The sequence below is a fragment of the Saccostrea cucullata genome, unplaced genomic scaffold, assembly GCF_032062105.1.
Source record: "Saccostrea cucullata isolate Sc308-1 unplaced genomic scaffold, CSIRO_AGI_Scuc_v1 ctg4925, whole genome shotgun sequence".
Taxonomy (NCBI): Eukaryota; Metazoa; Mollusca; class Bivalvia; order Ostreida; family Ostreidae; genus Saccostrea; species Saccostrea cuccullata.
In genome coordinates, this window is record NW_026920346.1 from 42,837 (window position 1) to 65,277 (window position 22,441).

At 34.0% G+C, this 22,441-nt stretch overlaps 3 protein-coding genes across 3 annotated transcripts; all 3 read left to right on the forward strand.

The window, feature by feature from the left end:
- Positions 1 to 7,976: 7,976 nt before the first annotated feature.
- On the forward strand, positions 7,977 to 9,143 carry LOC134247417 (tripartite motif-containing protein 3-like). Its single transcript, XM_062729794.1, has one exon. It carries the CDS (start codon positions 8,002 to 8,004, stop codon positions 9,064 to 9,066), a length of 1,065 nt encoding a protein of 354 aa, XP_062585778.1. The 5' UTR covers positions 7,977 to 8,001; the 3' UTR covers positions 9,067 to 9,143.
- A 3,052-nt stretch (positions 9,144 to 12,195) lies between these two features.
- On the forward strand, positions 12,196 to 13,036 carry LOC134247470 (uncharacterized). The gene is made up of 3 exons (XM_062729829.1): positions 12,196 to 12,267; positions 12,323 to 12,606; positions 12,700 to 13,036. Exons 1-3 carry the CDS (start codon positions 12,196 to 12,198, stop codon positions 13,034 to 13,036), a joined length of 693 nt encoding a protein of 230 aa, XP_062585813.1.
- Positions 13,037 to 15,665: 2,629 nt separating this feature from the next.
- Positions 15,666 to 18,499, forward strand: LOC134247427 (uncharacterized). The gene is made up of 2 exons (XM_062729800.1): positions 15,666 to 15,701; positions 16,665 to 18,499. The coding sequence occupies exon 2, from the start codon at positions 16,678 to 16,680 to the stop codon at positions 18,370 to 18,372; it is 1,695 nt and encodes a 564-aa protein (XP_062585784.1). The 5' UTR covers positions 15,666 to 15,701; positions 16,665 to 16,677; the 3' UTR covers positions 18,373 to 18,499.
- The last annotated feature ends 3,942 nt before the right edge of the window (positions 18,500 to 22,441 follow it).

Consider the following 22,441-nt stretch of genomic DNA (forward strand, 5'->3'; position numbering starts at 1 on the left):
GACAGTCACGACATACCCTGCCATCTTGTGCATATTTTCTGGAAATCACCAACTGGTTTTATGATAATTGTCTTATTCCGAAAACTTCTGAATTCACATGAAAAGGACCTTTAACAAATATAAAGAATCATGATAAATTCTTGAACACATATTAAATAAACAATTATACCTACACTGATTCGACATAAATGTGACTCTCAGTTACCATGTTAATTTTCCTCAAGATTAAAAGTTTCTTAAAGATTTCCTTCATTTCATGCAGTTTGTTGCATAATGGCTGGAATGGGGGGAATGGTCTAAATTGATTTGTTTCATAAAAATACAAAAAAAAAAATTCTAATATGTATATTAATTGTAATGAAATAAATAATGTCAATACTTCAAATTATTGAAAAAAATGACACTGAACAATGACATCCGTTTACTGCCATCGACGTGGATGTACGCCATGGGGCTCACGCCTCTCGGCTTTAACACGGAGTCCCTCCCACCATTTCGGACGGAATATTTGAAGGCTGGTTCACAAGCAAAGTATACACAAAAACTGGATAAAAAGTGTTTGCTAAAGCTCTGTACATCAATAAGATTTCCCAGTTAGACCAAGGCCTCAATGCTTTTACTGGCACTCCATCTTCTGTTACTGAGGTACTGTCAGTGGTGTGCATCTGCGTCATTTTTGTGAGCCTTGGGGTTCATGTAGCATATTTCAATGGAAGGAGTGTTTTCCTGTCTTCCATTTGGTTTTGTCATATTTTCAGCGGATTCGAAGTTATTAATCCGTGTCCACTGAATTAAACAGATTCTTCCTAGTGTAATGTAGGAAGTACTGAAAACCATGTATGGTTATAAACAGATACATTTCGGAGACAAAAGTAGTTTATATCAAGTTACAGGACATAAAAGCAGGCTTTCCTCTCTAGATTTATAGTCATAAAAAGTCATTTAGACACTTTGGAAACTGGTGACATCGTACGAAATACCTAAGAAACTAATTTCTCTAAATAATTATCTGGATCTGGAAACATGGATGAGTTTTGCATATTAGGCTGTTACTGTGGAAATTTAGTCCAAAAGAATATTTCTCCTTTCAAGTTGGATAATTTATGACTTCGGCCAAGGATTTTCCTTACCTTTGTGGCAAATATCAATGTAGATAACAAGAATCAGCTTTAAATTATATTTATTAGTTCTGAATATGGGAGAAGTTATCAAATTCAATAATTATTGATTAAATCTAGAAAAAAAAATGCACAACAATCTTTTTTGAAAAGCTACCCTATCCCATCCAAGAGATAAATTCCACATTCAATTAAAAAAACTGAATTTCCATCACACTGGGTTTTCTTAGGGGTTGTAGGGACCAGTATTCTGCCTTATTCCTTATGAAAAAAGTATTCGTTTCATCAATATTATTCTTTAAACGAGCAAAATAATTTCTTTTTATGAAAAGTAACATGCTTTTTACTCATGTACAGACAATATACAAATGTATAACATTGACACTATACCGGTAACAGTAGGTATGCATTTGTTTCTTACATAAACTATCTTAAAGTAATGCCTTGTCTTCACTTCACGATATTTGATTGCAGAAATGCTGGTACTGAATGATTGATTGTATATTGTTTACGTCCTTCTCGAGAATTTTTCACTAATATGGAGACGCCACCACTTGCCGGTGCAGAGCAGCATCTTTTGTCCTATACACGGCACTATGGCTCATTGAGCAGAGTTATCCTTTTTCTTGCCAACAGCTACTGCTAAACGGGACCTCAGTTTATACTGTCTCATTCGAAGGACCAGTCTCCACGTCCCACATCGGATTCGAATCCACGGCGTAAGGATCAAATCCTTACTTCGCGACTCTAGCACAAACACTCTAACCTCTGGGCCACACGGGCGACGATGCTGAACGAAAAACTTTCGTTAAAATTTGAATATAGCAAGTATTATTTTCACTAAGAGACGATAGTTAACGTGTTTCATTGCCTTTCCAAAGAAAATCCTTTCGAAACTGTATTGCATGTTTTTCAATATCTCGCAACATCCAATTTTACGACTACAATTAAACATTATTTTAACCTGTTATTATTGTTAACCATATATACGTATTTAAAATCATATTCGTTGGGTTAGGGTGTTCTGATTTACTTAGAATTATACTAATCAAAATTTCTTAGTCCCCACGTAAGTTTTTGTTTTACACTGCTTTAACATTAAATAATTCAGACAATATAAATTTAAAACTACACAGGATTAAAAGAAGTAAAATATTTTTTTTCACTTAATCTAATTATATTGAAGGACTTTAAAACAAAATGCAGAAGAGTGAAGGCACCCTAGAATTAAAGATTCGCAACGTTTAATACCGTTTTTATCCTCCTTGCAAACGAATTAAGATCAAGACAATTGCTTCCCAAAGAGTTCAAACAATTAAAGAAAAATCTTTATTGAAGGTTATTCCATGTATGGACTAGGTCATCCTCTATAATTCTGCTGCTAGAAAAGCGCTCAATCTCGGGTCAATTTTGTCCCGTTCATGTTCTTTAGGGTTGAGATGTGGATGACATTGAAGCTTACTGAAATTGTTTGTACCTAATATTAATCCTATAGTACTTAAGGTCTTCTTAAACGCATTCCCCACTCTTCCAGATTGTTTCTAATAATTTGGATAATTAAGGAGACTTGAATTAATTTTTAATGAGTGCAGAGCAATTGCACGTGCAGATAGGTTCCTTCCACAATAGTTAGTCATGCTTATGTAGTAGCCCTGTTGATGTGTCGTTACAGTACGTGTATAAGCCTTGACCACTGGCATTTCCGGTTCCGGTTTGAGTGAATTTCCGGTTAAACTCTATGATGGTTAAGTGGTATTTCTTGAAAATCTAGCAATTTTTAATGATTATAAGGAATAAAAGTAAGCTTTGTGCATCTTCCTGACGGTATTTTTAACGGTTTTACATAAAATAAACAAATACAAACGAAGGAAATACAACTTTCCTTTACTACTGCCAGCTTGGACCATGGCAACTTCACTTGCACATTGTCGTTCGTACATACACGGCATTTTAAACAAGCTTTTTTCTGTTTTTCCTAAACAACTAAAGATGGAGAACACATGGCAAATTAAATAAATGGAAGATACACCCAAAAACATATGAAACTCGCACTTCATGCTTTTTAACAAAAAGGGCCATGGATGAGTAATTACACATTCGATTTCAAATATTTTTGGCCGTAACAGGCAATCATAGAAAAATTAAGTCAAAGTTGTAAACGACTAGTTAATTAATGTGAAGGTTTTTAAATACTTAAAATAATAAAAGTGGGGACTTAGAAATTTTGACAAGTATACTTGAAAGTTCATAAAATGTCATCCTTGTTTTATATGTTATTCTTAAAGAGAAATGTAATCATCAAAATAGAAACTGAATGGAAGACATATGTATGTGATGTTTGAAATTTTATGTGGACTGTGACATGATTCATTAGTACATGCAGGGTCACAATTGTGCATTGAGTGAACATAGCAAAAGTGGTCTCGTCTTAAGCTTTCTACATATATATTGGAACATTTATGAATTTACACATTTACATTTTTTTCAGAATGGCGTTAAGTAAAGTGTTTACTCCAAGTGACAGAACAAGATTTGCGAGACTTGCTTTGATCATAGTGGAGGAGCTGACGCCTATTTTACGAGACGTGTTAGAAAAGGAAATTTCTCCTCGTGTTATATTCAATACAGTCAAAGCAAATATACCATTGTTTAAAATCATTCGAAAGGATCAGCTTCTTGTCATCCAGAATGCCCATACTGATGGATACAAAGACTTTGACATTACATTACTTTATACATTGATACGTAATCTTTGTTCCAATATCCCATCTCCCACACAAGGATGGGGGATCACAGAAATGCCATGTCAGGGAGAGGTTAGTCTTGGAGATGACATAGAACGCATCCGCTTAATTAAAAACAAATTGTATAGCCATGTTTCTAACACGTGTGTTTCCCAAACTGAATTCAATGAGTATTGGGCTGTCATGTACGGCTTGTGTCAAAGAACAGGGAATCACCTACATAAAAATTACATTCAGAGTCTTCAAATTGCACAAAACCGACCATTAAATGAGGAATTAGAAAGAGGGTGGATGGAAAAAATTAAAAATTCGTCTGAAAGTGAGAAAGAAATCATTGAAATTATCAGAGAACTAACAGCTTCAAAGAGATTAGAAAAAGGTATTGATTTATCTACAGCATTGAAACATGCAATTTTAGAATTAAACTAGAGCAAGCAATCACTCTTCTGAGGGTATGGTATAAGATATTTCCTTACAGAAACTGACTTTTACTTCCCCGTCTTTATCTGTATATAAATTTTCCCCATGAAATAGAATATTACTTAATTTTCAGTGATAATACTCTCCTTCCATCATTAGAAGCTATTTTGTCCACGGTGTGTCTTATTATTGTAAATGATATTTTTTTACACTCACACTCACGTTACTACCATCAACACCATCACTCATCCCCTACCAAACAAGAAAGTATTAGACCAATACTTAAGGCCTTGTAACGTGTAATGTAGAGATAAAAACTTTCAAATTGCTGTCATCCAGTTACAGTTAACCTGCAAGGCCTACACTTACGGATTCAAATATAAATAATAATATAAATCATTACTAAAATGTATTTTTCTTTTCTTTTTGAAGGATTGTTTACTGCATCTGCAAAAGTGAATGCCGAAGCAAAAGACCCAGCAAAGAAAGAACAAGCAGATTTTTTACTGGAAACAACCATTGACCTTCTGAATCATATGGTAGAATGTATCAATGAAGTAACAACAGAAGAGGAGTTAAAGGAAATTTTTGACACAGTAGAAACCCTTTTAAAGGAAGGCTCAAACGAAATTATACGGGACTCTATCAAACCTTTCTTTGACAAACTGTCATCAAAAATAAAAACCTATGCAAATCAGCAAGTCCGAAAGATCAGTATTTTGGCAAAATTCACGAAATTTGTCATCTTTTTAAGAACAAAGTATGGTGCTGATATAAAAAGCTACCAAAGCAGTTTATTACTTCACCTGACATTTCTTTCAAAGGAGGGATATGAACTTTATGAAAAAGACTTGGAGAGAGGAGAGATAGGAAAAGAAATTCTGGATTTGCTTTTATACCCGGTGTATTTAGCTTGTTTCGATTTAAAATCTCACGATCTGTTAATATCACTAAACAACCAAACAATCTACGATGATGCTGGTAAGTTACTTTGTTAAGTACTGTTTGGGGTTATTAAACTGGATTATTGACACAGAAGCTTTTTATTTAAGGTGGCTCATTACATCCATGATTTATTTTGTATTTCATAACAGCACCACTTAAAATATAGATGTCAAATATCCAAATGGAGGTATTGATATCATAGATATTTTTCAGGATTTTTTTTTCCAGTTTACTTTGAAATATATGGTAAAATTCTTTAAGGTATATTGATAGTCTGGTGAGAGAGATAACTCTTAATGACACCAATGTCTATCATTCCTTTATAAATTTGTCAAGTTTAAGTGCCTTTTCTGTCAAATTTTGCTCCGCAAGCCCTGCTTTAATTGTTCATATATTATTCGGCATATACATTTCCTTTTGAAAATCATAATAAAAATAAAGAAAAATTTCATATGAGTCAGCAGAGGGTTTATGAACCTTAAAAATCTTCTTCTCAAGAATATCAATGACTGATCATATTTCTAGAGAAGTATCCTCAGGTAGTGTAGATTCAAGTTTGTTCGAATCATGACCCCCGGGAGTAGGGCGAGGCGAAAATGACCGATCAATCCTTTACATAAACATATATAGGAAAATTCTTATACATGTAAATCTTCTTATCAAGAATATCATAACAATATTTGATCATATTGATATGGAAGCATTCTCAGGTAGCCTAGATTCAACAATAACAAAGCCAAAAACGCTCATATTTATATGGAAGCATCCTCAGGTAGTGTAGATTCCATTTTTTTTTTAAATCATGACCCCAAGGAAGGGCGGGGCCAAAATGGCCGATCAAAGTTATACATAGAAATATATTGGAAAAGTCTTTAAAAACCTTCTTCTCGAGAATAACAAAGCCATAATTGATAATATTTATATGGATGCATAATCATGTAGTATAGATTTAAGATTGTTCAAATCATGACCCCCGGGGGTCAAAATGGCCCATCAAAATGAATATTTACATAGAAATATATAGGAACATTCTTTAAAAACCTCTTTCTTTAAAAAAGCAAAGTCATGATTGATTATATTTATATGGAAACATCCTAAGGTAATAATGACCCCTGGGGGTTGGGAGGAGCAAAATTGGCATTTAAAATTTTAATATAGAAATATATAGGAAAAGTCTTTTAAAATCCTCTTCTCGAGAATAACAAAGTCATAATTGATAATATTTATTTGGAAGCATCCTCAGTTAGTGTAGATTCACGTTTGTGCAAATCATGGCTCCCGGGGGTAGGGCGGGGCCAAAATTGCCTATCGAAGTTTTACATAGACATATACAGGAAAATTCTTTAAAATTCTTCTCAAGAAAAGCAAGGCTATGATTGATCATGGGAAAACTTTTGGATTTAAACCTTTTCCTGACCACAATGCTCAAGTGAGCGATATGGCCCATGGGCCTTTTGTTGTTAACCCGAGTAATCATTGCAAACTACATCAAAGAAAAAATTGCCAAAATTGGCTTTAATGTTTTTATAAAAAGCTATAATTGATTGGTTAATGAAACAAGTCCGGTACAATTACATATACAAACTTACAATTAAAGCAACTTTTAATGTAACACATGTACATTTTAAACTGCAAACAAAGTCATGACGTCAAAGTAATGTTTTAATCAGTGTGAGAAGACCTTTCATTTGATTCCAACAATACCCATACTTTAAAACTTAAACATTGGCCATAACTTTTTAACGGTAAGGTCAAGGGCTTTAATACTTTACATATGCAATCCTTGTGAGAAGGATACTGCCAACTTTGACCCCTTGACCTTGACTTAGGAGTTTGAACTACGTTTAAGAGACTTTAACCTTGGCCATAATTTTTGAACAGGTTTTGCAAGGACTTTAATATTTTACAATTCATATTTACAGTTGTATTTTTTGTGGGAAGGCCTTACTTTGGGAATCAACATATGTGATTTGCGTTTGAATAGTTGCGTTTGAAAAAGTTAAATCTTAAAAATGTTGCCATTTGGGAGCCACTGTATTGCACAGACACATCTCTTTTTGTTGTACTTATACTTTAATTGTAAATACATGTACTGTTTCAGAATAAATGTTGAATTTATTTACATTTAAGACATACTGCATCGAATGATGGACCCCCGTACCAGTGCTCTGGACTTGATACGATGTGACCTGTGTGAGACCGCTGTGGTACAGTTGCACTGTGATACATGTCTTGTCAAACTGTGTAAGGCCTGTGTGGGAAAACACACGAAATATGATGAATCCAAACCCCATAAATTCGTCAAATTTCAGTTCAGGAAATCTACCCCCGTCTACCCTGGATGTGAATCTCATAGCAAACAGCAATGTACAATGTACTGTAACCAATGTGCCATTCCTGTTTGTACAAAGTGTCTAGCATCTGATCAACACCTGGGTCATAAGTTATCAGAAATGTTACAGATTGTGGGCGAGAAAAAGAGCAAAATCATCAAAGATCAAATTGAATTTAAGGAAACAATTTACCCAACCTACCAGGACATTGCCTCTGATGTACAAAACAGAATGAGTCAGTTGGAAAAGGAGTATGGAGATCTCTCAACAGCCATAACAAAACATGGAGAGAACTGGCACAGAAAAATTGACAAACTTGTCAACAAACTTAAAGCTGAAGTTGCTGAGATGAAAATCACACAGTTAAAAACTCTACAAAAACATCTGGTTGAAATAAACAAGAACATTACTGAAATTCAGGATGAAATCAATTCAGCTGAAATGGCTTTAGACACACATGACATGTCAAAACTATTCGCTGTTAAATCCAATTTAGACAGATATAGAAAGCTTCCACAAAAGGTTGTGCCTTCAAATCTGAAATTCTTGCCTGGGAAAATTCAACGAAAAGAACTCAGTAATCTGTTTGGAACTTTATTATCAAGTTCTCTAACTTCAGATAAACATGGCTACAGCATGAAGACAACACAAAAATCATCAGAAGCTGGGACCTCTTCTCTAGTCAAACAGCTGCTTGATGAACCAGAGACTGTCACCACCATAGACACGGGGTATAGTGAACTTTACAGTGTGGCCTGTCTGAGTGATGAAGGAATCTGGACAAGTGGAGATGATAACACCATGAAACTCTTCAGCATCAATCAGGGATCACTACTCAAGTCAATCACAACCACGTCAGGGAACTGGCCAGAGGACATAACAGTGACAAAAATTGGAGATCTTGTTTATACTGATTACCATGATAGAACTGTGAGCATTGTGAAGAATGAGGAGGTGATCAAACTACAGAACTGGGGACCTGATGGTGTCTGTAGTACCTCCTCTGGTGACCTCCTGGTTATCATGATCAGTGATGATGACAAACTGTTACAAACAAAAGTTGTCCTTTACTCTGGCTCCACGGAGAAACAAACCATTCAGTTTGATGATCAAGGTAAACCTCTCTATTCATCATTTGGTAATTATAACACATACTACATTACAGAGAACAGAAACTTAGATATCTGTGTGTCAGACAATGAAGCTAGAGCAGTAGTGGTGGTCAATCAGGCCGGGAAACTGAGATTCAGATACACTGGAAATACTCCTGCTCCAAAGAACAAACCATTCTACCCACTTGGAATCTCCACAGACAGTCAGAGTCACATCCTTACAGCTGATTTATTCAATAACTGTGTCCACATCATAGACCAGGATGGACAGTTCCTACGTTACATAGACTGTGGACTGAGTTATCCCTGGGGACTGTGTATAGATGCAAATGACAATCTGTTTGTTGCTCAGTGGGGAAACAGACAAGTGACGAAAATCAAATATCTGAAGTGAATTCTGCTTATTTACTGTAGTTAAGCATTTTAAAATGGTAATTCACAGTTGAACACTCACAGTTTGTTTTAATACTACATGTATATCTCGTTCAAGCTAAATTACATAATAAATGTGAATGTTCAGCTGAAATCAAAATATAATAATATTTCATATACATGTACGGAAAAAGTGTATTATTCTATTGTAATCTTAATGAGCAACAAATTAATGAAGCTTTCTAAAATTTTAATATATCCATAAGGGTTTTTTGTGTTCTGTAACAAGACTTCATTTAACAAAATATATTGCTTAAATAGCCAAAATATCCACAAAAAGTAAAACATAATGTACAATAAACTTTAATAGTCTGCAATATATAAATATAAACGTCAAAATTTTGTTTGAGCTATGGAATTCACTTTGTGCAAAGCATCCATAGGTGTTAAAAATTATTTAAGATACAAAATTTTTTAATGATTGATTGTATGTTGTTCACGGCCCTAATTTTTCACTCATATGAAGATGCCACCACTTGCCGGCGGAGAGCTGCAAATTGTGTCCTGTACTCACAATCGCGGACATTGAGTAGTGAGGGATCTTGTGTAAAAACCTTCTGTGATATGGGGCCTCGGTTTATACGGTCTTATCTGAAGGACCGGTCGATCCCCACATCCCACAGTGGGAATTTTTTTTAAAATGAATGGAAACGAAAGATACAGGTAAGAGTTATCTCCAATGCACATACATGTATTCAAGCAAAAGGATTGTCTACATAGGGGATTCCTACATTTATCTCACTTTATGATTTACTAGCCACACAAAGTAAACGCCTTGATATGCATGTCTAAGTTCCAATTCTTTTATTTTCTTCTACTTCCTACACGCCAATTTTGAAGCCTCATATCTCACTCATTTCTCAATGGATTTTGCTCAAATTTTCAGTGTTTATAGACGTTACTACTTTCCATCAGATTGCTGATTCAATTCCACTTCTGAGTTATATCCTTATAAATGAAACTTTATAGGCTTTTATTTCCAGATAAAGGCTTGGAGACAGCTAAAGCTGGAGCAGAAATTCTACTGATTTTACACTACTGGCTTTTAAAAACCCTGTCTTCCTCTGTATCCTACAGCATTTTCACAGTTATCTACGGTATATCTACAGTATGCTACGGTATCCCAGCTCTGTATATACAGTAAATCTCTGCATGTCACTGATGTATCCCCAGCATGCCACAGTTACATACAGTAGGCCTACAAAATGCCACTGTATGGCAACGGTTTACTACAGAAACTACGGTAAACCCCAGTATGTGCCACAGTACGCCCCTGTATACATGTGTTCATTGACGCAAAAAGAAGAAGTTCACACAGTCCCAGAGCACTGCATGTTTACCTAAGATGTGGGATTATCAGTTTAGTACATTTAGTTTTTCACCTGAGAGATTTTTTAACAAATTACACACACATAGTTATATTATTTTAATTTGTGAAGAGACTAATTGAGTTCGGTCAGAAATCTGAAATAACTCTGAAAAATTAAGAAATCATTACAAAAATATTTACCAATCTTTTTTTTAATACTAATTATTTAATCATTGTATGAATTAATTAATTAGTTATTTATTTATTTATTTTGCTAACACCTGTTTAATTCATAAAATACTTGTGACTTTGTACATTTTCTTAAAAACAAAAACAAACAAAAAAAAATCAATTGCTGCATTTTGGAAAATTCTATTTTATTATTGATTGATTTTCTTTGAAAAAATAAATAAAACTAATTTAAGGCATGAAATTAACTATTGAAAAAAGAAAAAAAATCAATGTATTTTTGACGATTGCAGGGCTACATAGTGGACACGGCACAAATAAAAACAAGGTACAGTTGTCAGTGAAAATTAAAAGAAATAAATGACTTTGAAATATACAAAATTAATAAATAAATTAATAATTTCTCTTATTTATTTATTAAAAAAATAATTTATTTATTTATTTTTGTAATTGACAAGACAACAAAATAATCAATTATATACGAGGGTTGTTCCGCAAAATCGTGGAGAAGTTGTCTAGTTTGAAAAATAATCATCACTGCGTTCTGAAATTTTCACTACTCTTTAGTACATATAATATGAATATGCATAGCAAATTTCAAATAGATATATGCATAAATAAACAAAGTGTGATATTTTATGTTATGTACTGTATCGGCGCACGGATTATAACGTCAAGGTGTTAAAAAAAGCGTCGCGTTTCATGTTTGCTAATTTTAAAATTGGATAAACCCCACTTAAATCTAGAAATTTTATTGATTTACATACGTGAGTGTTTATAACCAGTTAAGGAACCAATGTGGCACACTCATGCGATCTTCTGAACATTTATTAGCAAGTTACGGACAGTATTCTTACCATCATTCAACTAAAAGAGAATCTCATATCGACGGTCGACAGTGAAAGCGGCTTTTGCTATTACAATTGCAGTCTGTCCGTATGTTTTGTACTACTTGGGGACTCGATCAAGAAAACTTCGCTAAGAAAACTACCATTTCATTTGTATTTTAAAGATCTAGTGATGTTTTTCATATTTTCTTTTTTCTGAATTCATTTAAAGTCTCTTAAGGTGTCATTACAACATCCTAATCTAATTGAACTGTTCTCCGGCGCGCCGTAACGTCATCAAACGTTGCCATTTTTTGTGTATTGTGTTTACCACTTTCCCATTTCGAATGCTCGGGAAACTGCAAAAAATTAACCAAATGCCTTGAAATTTTCAAAAAGACGACAGAATTGATTAAGAAATTTAATTAGAACAATTTTTATCCTAATCTTTTGTTTTGAAAACTTTTATTACGAATTAATACTTGTATATCCTCTAATATAACCTTGTTATTTTTACCGTGCGCCGTAGGACCGTGCCCTGTGCACATTCAAGCAGAATAAGATCTTTATTTTTGAATATATATTATCAAAAACATTATGATACACTTAAATATGATGAATAAACATGTCCTGAAAATTTCAGCTTAGTGCGCCCATTACTTTTCGAGAAAAGCGCTTTGTCCACGATTTTACGGGACAACCCTCGTATATCCCCCAACATTGATTTTTTAAGTTTTATTGTACATAAACATTTTTATCCTAAAATATGCTTATCGGTCAAGGCATACAGACTCACAACACCACCACAGATATTGGGTATGGAAGCCTTTACAAAGTGGTCTGTCTGAAGAAATCTGGACAAGAGGAAATGACAAGACCATGAAACTCTACAGCATAAATTAGGATCTATACTTAAGTCTGTCACAACCAAGTCAGGAAACATACCATCTGACATAGCAGTGACAAAAAATGGAGATCTAGTTTATACTGATACGGGTGATAAAACTGTGAACATTGTCAAGAATGAGAAGATAGAGGAGGTGATCAGACTACAGAACTGGAAACCTAATGGTGTCTGTAGTACCCCTCTGGTGACCTCCTGGTTATCATGTAAAGTAGTTAACAAACAAACAATAGTTGTTCGTTACTCTGTCTCCAATGAGAAACAACCCATACAGTTTGACGATAAAGGAAAGCCTCTCTATTAATCTAGGCGTTTTAACAAATACATAACTGAGAACAGAAACCTGAATATCTGTGTGTCTGACAGTGGAGCTAGAGCAGCAGTGGTGGTCAATCAGGCCGGGAAACTGAGATTCAGATATACTGGATTCACCCCTGCTCCAATGAATGAACCATTCAGTCCACGCGGAATAACTAGAGACAGTCAGAGTCACATCGTTTTGGCCAATAATAAAAATGACTCTATAGACATCATAGACCAGAATGGACATTTCCTCCGTTACATACGCTGTGGACTGAGTTATTCCAGGGGATTGTGCATCGATATAAATGACAATCTGTTTGTTGCTCAATGGGAAAAACACACAAGTGAAGAAAATCAAACATCTACATTGATGTTACTGTTCTTAATCTCATACGTTTAGGAGATAGATTCCATTAGATAAGCTAATACTTTATCGACCTGTAGATGCTTTATCAATAGCACTTCCGGTTTTAACAGAATCTGTCGTTTGAAGATTTTACTTTATTGAAACTTTTATTTGTGAAAAATATAAACATTTGACATTTGATATTTTTTTTGAAAAAATCGTTTTGTTTCAGATTCGTGTAAAGCTATGGATCCAAAAACTAGCGCCCAAGAAATATTGCAATGTGTAAATTGCAATTCCTTTAAGGTAAAGGTCCTGTGCGCGTATGTGATGTCAACCTCTGTAGAGCAATGCATAGGGACACATGTCTTATCAGCTGTCACCCGGTGTCACACCTTCGTTGGTTTTAATTTACGAAGTGAAACTGCCATTTTCCAGTTTGTATAGAATGTACAATCTCAGAAAAACATGAGAAACATACGTTATTAAATATTTTTGATAATTTTAAGAAAAAGCAATAACGATTTAAATCAGACTTAGAAAAACTTATGATATAATGATATTCTTTTATCTGACGTAGAAAACAAGAATCTGAACTTCAGGTAGATTTAGAAAATCTCGAAACAAATATTTCTAATCAAGAAAGAAAGTGGCATAATGCCATCGAAAGGCATTTCAATAATCTGTCTTCTGAAATAACAAAAGTGGAAAACAAACAAAGGGATGAAATGAAAAGATGCAAGGCCAAAATAAATCAGAATATTCAAAAAGTGCAACGAAATATGGAACAAATAAATGACATCCTTAGATCAAATAACCAGAATGGACAATTCATCCGTTATGTAGAATGTGCGTGGGGACTATTTACTGACGAAAGTGACTTGCTACTTGTGGCTCAATATAAGAACAGAAAAATTTATATGATCAGTTATATGCAGTGAAAGTCCTGAGAATAATTATATATCGAAAGTTTATAGAAAATATGCTTGTGTTCGTCCCATAATGGTGTTATATCAGGTACATGTAAGAAGTACAAAATCTCAAGGCTGCGTACAATCATCTGTACACTAAAAATTATTTCATATACTTGTACTTTTTAATAAAATGAATGCTACATGTAACGTCCGAATGTGATTTCAAATCTTGCAATTCATACAAATAATCATTATTACAGTATCGTTTTATATTTTAAAAGCATACATACATGTATATACATACCATCTGTCTTTACGTTTGTATAAGCTAATGAAATGTTGTATCATTTGATCGACAATCAACCGAGCTAGCATGATTGCTTATCTTTTAGGCAAACATTCATTTCTAATTTTAATTCATTTTCTTTTTTTTTTTTGCTCTTCATCAATAATGTGAAACATACAGTTGTATGGAGATATCGAACACTATTCAAGATCAAAAGTCCATAATACAATACAAAATGTATGAGCAAAGCAAAAAAAGACCCCCATAGCATCAGAGGTGGGATCAGGTGCCATGGAGCAATGAGCATCCCCTGCTGACCGGTCACACCCGCCGTTTGCTCTTTGTCATGATCGGGATTTAACGGAAAAGTATGTCGTCAATTAAGTGTACAAATAATGGACCAAAAATAAGTAAGAAAAACGTCGGTCAGCATTTTACTCAATGATAAATTGTATTTTTTGCCAAGGTTATTGTATCAATCATAGAACTAACGAAATGATGACTTAAAACGATACTGCTAAATTCTTGTCTCATCAACTTCTTTGTCAATAATTTTCCTAATTTTAGGAATTGCTCATACGTAGAACATGTTCTTATGTATCGAATCAACTGAGACATATAAACTCCGTATGCAGGTGATAAAAGTATACTAGTGCTGCATTCTGTATATTGTGAAGCTATGAATTTTAAATTTTCCTTAGTATAGATCATATGTAGATAAAACCATTAAAGTCGAGTGACATTGTCATCTTTTTGTTACACCATGTTTCTGTCTACTTGATACTTAACCATATGTACGTCGAAAATTTACAAAAATACAAACTTCAATAACATATTTGACATAATTTCAAATATTATTAATGTGTCATTTAATCTGACATTACCTTTTTTAAAACCCGTAGCAACGTTTTTGAAGTGGACTACAAGAAGCAATATTTTTCTTGACTTCTATTGCAACAAAAATAAGGGTAGTAAGCAAAAAATAAAGGGGTAGGAAAGCAGGTTATCAAAGAAAATGTCTTTACTTTGACACAGCAAAAGACTGTTTTCCAAAATCGGGGGGGGGGGAGGGAGGGGGCTAATGGGTGCCCCTCCCTTCGTACCAGGGGGCCGCCTGTTTTTGTCATAGAGTAAGTGGGTTGATTCTAAGTTATGCATTAAATTAAAAGAAATATATCTGCATTATTATAAAGTACAAAATTAAACTAAAAGTATTAAGTTTGGAATGATTTGTTTTTAAACAAACAAATCCTTAATTTTTTTCAAACCATTTAAAAAAAACACCCTTGATTATTAAAATACTCGTCTAAACGCAGTGTAGCACTGTGTATTGGTTAGTTAATGATGTTTGGGGTGCAAAATCAGACAGGCGTAAAATATACCAGTAACTTATATAATAAAGCAGGAAGTATAAAATACCAGACAGGTAAAACATACGGGTACCTACACGGTAGTCAAGGTCTCTGATCGAGTTAACAATTGTAAACAACTGGGTGATCGCCATTACCTTCCTAAAAAGGTAAGGTAATTCTCCAGATTTCAGACATTATTCACCAGATGTATACTCATACTTTATATTTCCAGTTCTATTCCTCCCAGGAATGTTTATCCGTGCCTTGATATATACTCAGTACATGACCTCTACCTTTGTACCCGAAATAAGGCTATTATAATTTAATTATGCCGTTCATATCTACGTGTATGTTTGTACTTTTAAAGGATCTTCGACCCATCACACAAGATTGGTATGACGTGAAACAAGAGGTGCAATTTGAAATAAATTATTGACAGGTGAAAGATAAAAAGTTTTGGCTTCAGTACTTATATCAGATAAAGTACGGATTCACCGTGATTCGAAGTATTCTATGTTCAGTTAATCGGGTGGAAGCTAGAATAAGTGCACAGAAACTTGTTTCCTTTATGGGGCACACCTACTTATTTTTACCACCTTGCGATAAAAATAAGTAGATGGTGCCCCGTACACAAAACAAGTGCTTATGGGTAGGTCGTTCCAATCTTATGGTTCTGGAGAAGAAACTGTTTTATATTGTGCACCAGTGGAGCCAATTCAGCACTACCTTTTGGCTTTTCAGTTGTGAAAAATCATATTGTAAAAATTAATAATACCTTTCAAAATCGTATAAGGAAAAACATGAAAATGATTATCACATAACTAGATGTACAACTGGATGTTGATCCTTTGTGAAAAGCTTGTACTCAAGTACCAAAATTTAAAGGAACCAAGTAAAATTGTGTGTGAATGGCATTCTATGAGGAAATGACGCAATAAATGAATTTTTTAGTAATCAGACTATAGGCGTTTGGTTATGGTCAGATATTAGTAGTGCTTTAATTACGAGTATACGTATTCGTCTAAGGTCAAATTGTCAATGTGTTTATCTGTAATTTGTTTACAATTCATCTTCCTCGTTATGAATTGTAAATACATGATAAATAAATGTTGATTTGTGGTATATTTAAGAGAAAAACATCTAATGATGGACTCCCGTACCAGTGCCCAGGACGTGTTGCGATGTGACCTGTGTAAGACCGCTGTGGTACAGATGCACTGTGATACGTGTCTTGTCAACCTGTGTACAGCTTGTGTAGGGAAACATATGATATCTGATGAGTCCAAGGACCACAAAGTCGTCAAATACCAGGTCAAGAAATCCACTCCCCTCTACCCTGGATGTACAACTCATAGCAAAGAAAGATGTGAAATGTACTGTAATCAATGTGACATTCCTGTTTGCAGTACTTGCATTGCATCTGACCAACACTTAGGGCATAAGTTGTCAAAAATTTTGCAAATTGTGGAAAAACAAAAGAGCAAGATACTTCAAGAACAAACTGAATTAAATGAAATAATTTTTCCAACCTACAAGGACATTGCCTCTGATGTACAAAACAGAATGAGACAGTTAGAAAAGGAATATGGAAATCTCTCAAAAGCCATTACAAAGCATGGAGAGGACTGGCACAGAGAAGTTGACAAACTTGTCCAGAAACTTAAAGCTGAAGTTGATGAGATGAAAAACACACAGTTAGAAACTCTACAGAAACATCTGGATGAAATAAACAAGACAATATCTTATATCAAGGATGAAATCAAATCAACTGATATCACTATAGACACGAATGATTTGTCAAAACTATTCAGTGTCAAATTCTATGTAGACAAATACAGAAAGCTTCCACACAAAATTGCGCCGTCTTTACCAAAATTCATGCCAAAACAAATTCAAGGAGAAGAATTAACTAAGCTATTTGGAGCCTTATCATCAAGCTCTACAGCATCAGATGAGCTTGGCTACAGAATGAAGACAATACAGAAATCACCAGAAGCTGGATCCTCTACTCCAGTCAAACAGCTGCTTGATGAACCAGAGACTGTCACCACTATAGACACTGGGTATGAAAAGCTTTTCAGTGGGGCCTGTCTGAGTGATGAAGAAATCTGGACAAGAGGAAATGAAAAAACCATGAAACTCTACAGCATCAATCAGGGATCAATACTCAAGTCAATCACAACCAAGTCAGGGAACACATCAATAGATATAGCAGTGACAAAAACTGGAGATTTAGTTTATACTGATTATGGTGACAGAACTGTGAACATTGTGAAGAATAAGAAGATAGAGGAGGTGATCAAACTACAGAACTGGAAACCTGACGGTGTCTGTAGTACCTCCTCTGGTGACCTCCTGGTTATCATGGACAGTGATGATTACAAACAAACAAAAGTTGTCCGTTACTCTGGCTCCACAGAGAAACAAACGATTCAGTTTGATGATAAAGGTAAACCTCTCTATTCATCTGGTCGATATAACACATACTACATTAACGAAAACAGGAACCTGGATATCTGCATGTCTGACTGTGGAGCTAAAGCAGTAGTGGTGGTCAATCAGGCCGGGGAAACGAGATTCAGATACACTGGACATACTCCTGCTCCAAAGAACCAACCATTCAGTCCACGAGGAATCACCACAGACAGTCAGAGTCACATCCTTACAGCTGATTATAACAATGACTGTGTCCACATCATAGACCAGGATGGGCAGTTCCTCCGTTACATAGACTGTGGACTGAGTGAACCCCGGGGACTGTGCATAGATACAAATGACAATGTGTTTATTGCTCAACAGGCAAACAAACAAGTGAAGAAAATCAAATATTTGAAGTGAATTTTTCTGCTGTACTGTAGTTAAGCATTTTAAAATGGTAATTCACAGTTGAAATCAATCATCATTGAAGTTTACATTTAATATCTTGTCAGAGCTGAATTAAATGATGAATGTGAAAGATAAGCTGAAATAACTAGAACTGTCCAATCAGGACAAAATACCCCCCGCTGGGTTTTTCAGAAGTAAGTTTTTGCATAATAAAGATATGTATCAAACACGAATTATAAAATTTTTCTTCTAGTGACCTTGAACTTCCCCAAATGACCTTGGGTCAAGGTCATGACACACCCTTGGGTCATAGGCAATCTTTGAGTGAAATAAGAACCTTCCAAGTTTATCAATAAGAAAGATATGGACCAGACACGAATTATGATATTTTTCTTCCAGTGACCTTGAACTTCCCCACATGACCTTAGGTCAAGGTCATGACACACCCTTGGGTCATGGGCAATCTTTGTGTGAAATGAAAACCTACCAAGTTTATCCTTAAGAAAGATATGGACCGGACACGAATTATGAAATTTTTCTACCAGTGACCTTAAACTTCTCCAAATGACCTTGGGTCAAGGTTTTGACACACCCTTGGGTCAAGGTCATGACACACCCTTGGGTCATGGACAATCTTTATGTGAAATGAAAACCTATCAAGTTTATCCATAAGAAAGATAAAACGTCGGACACGAATTATGAAATTTTTCTCCAAGTGACCTTGAACTTCCCCAAATGACCTTGGGTCAAGGTCATGACACACCCTTGGGTCATGGGCAATCTTTGTGTGAAATGAGAATCTACCAAGTTTATCCATAAGAAAGATATGGACCGGACACAAATTATGAAATTTTTCTTCCAGTGACCTTGAACTTCCCAAATGACCTTGGGTCAAGGTCATGACACACCCTTGGGTTATGAGCAATCTTAGTGTGGAGTAGTAGATTCTAATGTCCCTCTGTAAGAAAGATATGGACCGGACACGATTGCACAGACAGACGGACAGCTAGACAGACAGACGGAGACAGACAGACGGACAAGGTGATTCCTATATACCTATATCCTATATATAAAAATTGATAGGTAATAATGCATAGACAAAAAAAGTGTATTATATTGTAATCTTATATTTACATTTATTTGTCTTTAACAAATTCCTCACAAATAAGAATTATGTTCTTTTTCTCATTTACTACCATTGATGAGCATGAATATCTCATTTCTTATGTCATAATACCATATTTTACGTCAAAACTATAGTGCAAACTGTTTTGCTTTAAAAATGCAGTTGAATGGCGTAATTTGTGGTAACTTATCAGAAAATAATGTGAATATACGAAATGAGTTAATGTCCTCATGAATTTTCAAAAATGAAATTTAATTCATAAAATGTAAAATAAATAATGTACTCACCTATAATAATCTATAATAAATATAATATTTCAAAAATGTGTCATGTATTAGCTATGGAATGTACTTTATGCCAAGCATCCTTAGGTGTTGAAGACTGTGTTAAATGCTTTTGAGGATGAATGAAAACTAACGATAACTTAGATAAAAGTTATCTCCTTTGTTCATATTCTAGCAAAAGAATTAACTATGTAAAGGATTTTTACATTCATTTCACTGTATGATATATTTGTTACACAAAGTAAAAGTCTATTTGTGATAACATTATCTTATCAAAGTTTTTCAAAACTTCAATTTTACTTTGTAAATCAAGGAACAAGAAAAATCTTAAGAAACAAGCCTAAGCAAAGGCCTCTATAAAACGTTAAATTTCTGGTCAGTTTTTGACATTTTCTATTTATCAGGTCTGGACGATTTCTAAATAAGGAAGTCAAGAACGATAACCGTGAATTGCTATTAATACACAGAATAAACAAGGCACCAATCCTTCTGACCAATCAGATAACAGCATTTAGACAAACCCATGAGAGAATAAATAAAACACGTGGTTTTTAAGTTTTTTGCTCAAAAGATTTTTTTAGAAAAAACTTTTTGTAAACTTTATGCGCATTTGGGAATATAATATTTATGACAATTCTACCGTGAACAAACACGACTTGAAAGCTTGGAAAACATTTTAAGTGGGATCAAAAAATCTGTCTCTAGGATTTAGCAATCCCAAAAGTTTACTTACGTTAAAAAATCGATATAAATAGGGTAAATTTTCAGTTTTTAGAGCCTGACATAAAAATCTTATCGAAAAGATACTAGTCCTTATAATTTTTGAGTGTTTATTACAGAACACTAGTAGTCCATGCAGTTTCTGATATGCGAGGTAAGATATTGGGATAAAACGCATTCATGTATAATTACAGGATTCTTTTTTCTCCACGTTAAACGCCTTTCCTTATTCCCATTTAAAGTCTGCAAAGCTTTAAGTATTCGGCGCTCATGAAACCCGTGATAATGCAAAACTATATGTGTATACTCCATACGATAAACACTTACAGTTTGAGTTGATCTATACACATGGACTTAAAGCATTATCGATGAAAATCGGACGGCTAAGCAAAATTATATTTACCATCATCTAATATATTCTGGTAAATGTTTTTATTGAACTTGGTAAAAACTTGCTAGTGTGATCTATACCTCTGTAAACGATTACATTCTATCGTGCATTATTTTTTTTCTTTACCGATATAGAAATGTCAAGGTTGTTCACGGTAAAAATGTGGAGAATATCTTATTCTTCAAAAGTTTTCATCTAACTTCTACAGATTTTTTGTTCAAAAAATCTTTTTGAGGAAAAAAACAAAAGCACATGTTATCTTTTTGTTCTTTTAAAATATGTTTTGGGGTATGTAAAAATGCTGTTGTCTGATTGGACAGAAAAATAATAACATGTACTTGATGTACATTTATAGCAACTTTTGGTTATCGTTCTTGACTTCCATATTTAGAAATCGTCCAGACCTGTTTATAGTACATAAAAACAGAGACATATAATACTATTATATGTCTCTGATATAAATAAAGACATAAGAAGTTTTTGTATAGAAATGAAATAAGCCTCATTTTCGGTTATCAATTTGATTTCTTTCAGCGTAAGCATCCTTTTTAAAACATAAGAGAAGGATCAAAACAAAATAAAATATTTTACTTTTAAATGAAAAAGCCATTTCAATGCTTTTAAATCAATAGTTAAAAACATATATTTATGTTTTAAAAATCACATGGTACATTTACAAAGAATGAAATGTTCTGCAGTGTGACATAAAAAAAAATAAATCATAATGCAGCTTATATTTCCATGAAGCGCTCTTAACAGTAATAAGATAATACTTCAAATGGTTTTTAAAAACAATAAAAATATTCAATATCAGATCTCAATAACTGAGTTTTAAAAGTCAAAAACAGATTCATATATGGTACATTATTTAAGGGTCCTCCACACCATGTGACTTGTGACGTATATAGAGAAAAAATACTTTTACTTCCGGTTCGATCGAGTTTCTGTAAGAACGAAATAACCTAACACCGTTTATAAACAATGAACACATGGCATGATCACGGAGTGACCGATGGAAAAGGATGTGCGGTTTTTTGTTAAATAAAAGAACAACAGACGTCTTGGATTATGTTACATAATAATTCGTAAACAACAGGTACCGGTGGTTATGACGAAAAACGTATAGATTATTTATCCTTTCAGACTAATCAACCGATCGAGTCTGTTTTGATAGTTGAAATTTCGGCACACTAATTTGTGCGTTTCAATAATACATTATCTCATTGTTGTTTATAAATATTAATAAAATAGTGTGTATTTCTAGTTTTCCTCTGTTATATTTGTCCAGTTCAGTGGCTAGTAATTACTAAATATAGTATAGTGACGTATGCGGAGACTTGCCAAAGTTTTTGAGTCCCGTGCAACAGGAAAGATAACTCCAAAAAGGAACTTTGATACCAAAGATTTGGAAAATGTTTTTTCTACATCAGTGCATTTAATTTTAATTCAATTTTTTGATGTAATCTAATTTATTAATGTTTCTTCTCCACAAAAGGAGTCCTTATTGATTTTTCTCGAAATGTATTTCAGAGAAAATAAGTTTTATGTACTTTTTATAAA

Excerpts from the sequence above, each read along its gene's own strand:
- LOC134247417 (XM_062729794.1), top strand. The coding sequence starts at position 8,002 with ATGGCTTTAGACACACATGACATGTCAAAACTATTCGCTGTTAAATCC.
- LOC134247470 (XM_062729829.1), top strand. The coding sequence starts at position 12,196 with ATGCTTATCGGTCAAGGCATACAGACTCACAACACCACCACAGATATT. Across the intron at positions 12,268-12,322 it reads ATGGAAGCCTTTACAAAGTG|CATAAATTAGGATCTATACT; the intron begins GTCTGTCTGAAG and ends GAAACTCTACAG. Across the intron at positions 12,607-12,699 it reads AATGAGAAACAACCCATACA|TGGAGCTAGAGCAGCAGTGG; the intron begins GTTTGACGATAA and ends TGTGTCTGACAG.
- LOC134247427 (XM_062729800.1), top strand. The coding sequence starts at position 16,678 with ATGATGGACTCCCGTACCAGTGCCCAGGACGTGTTGCGATGTGACCTG.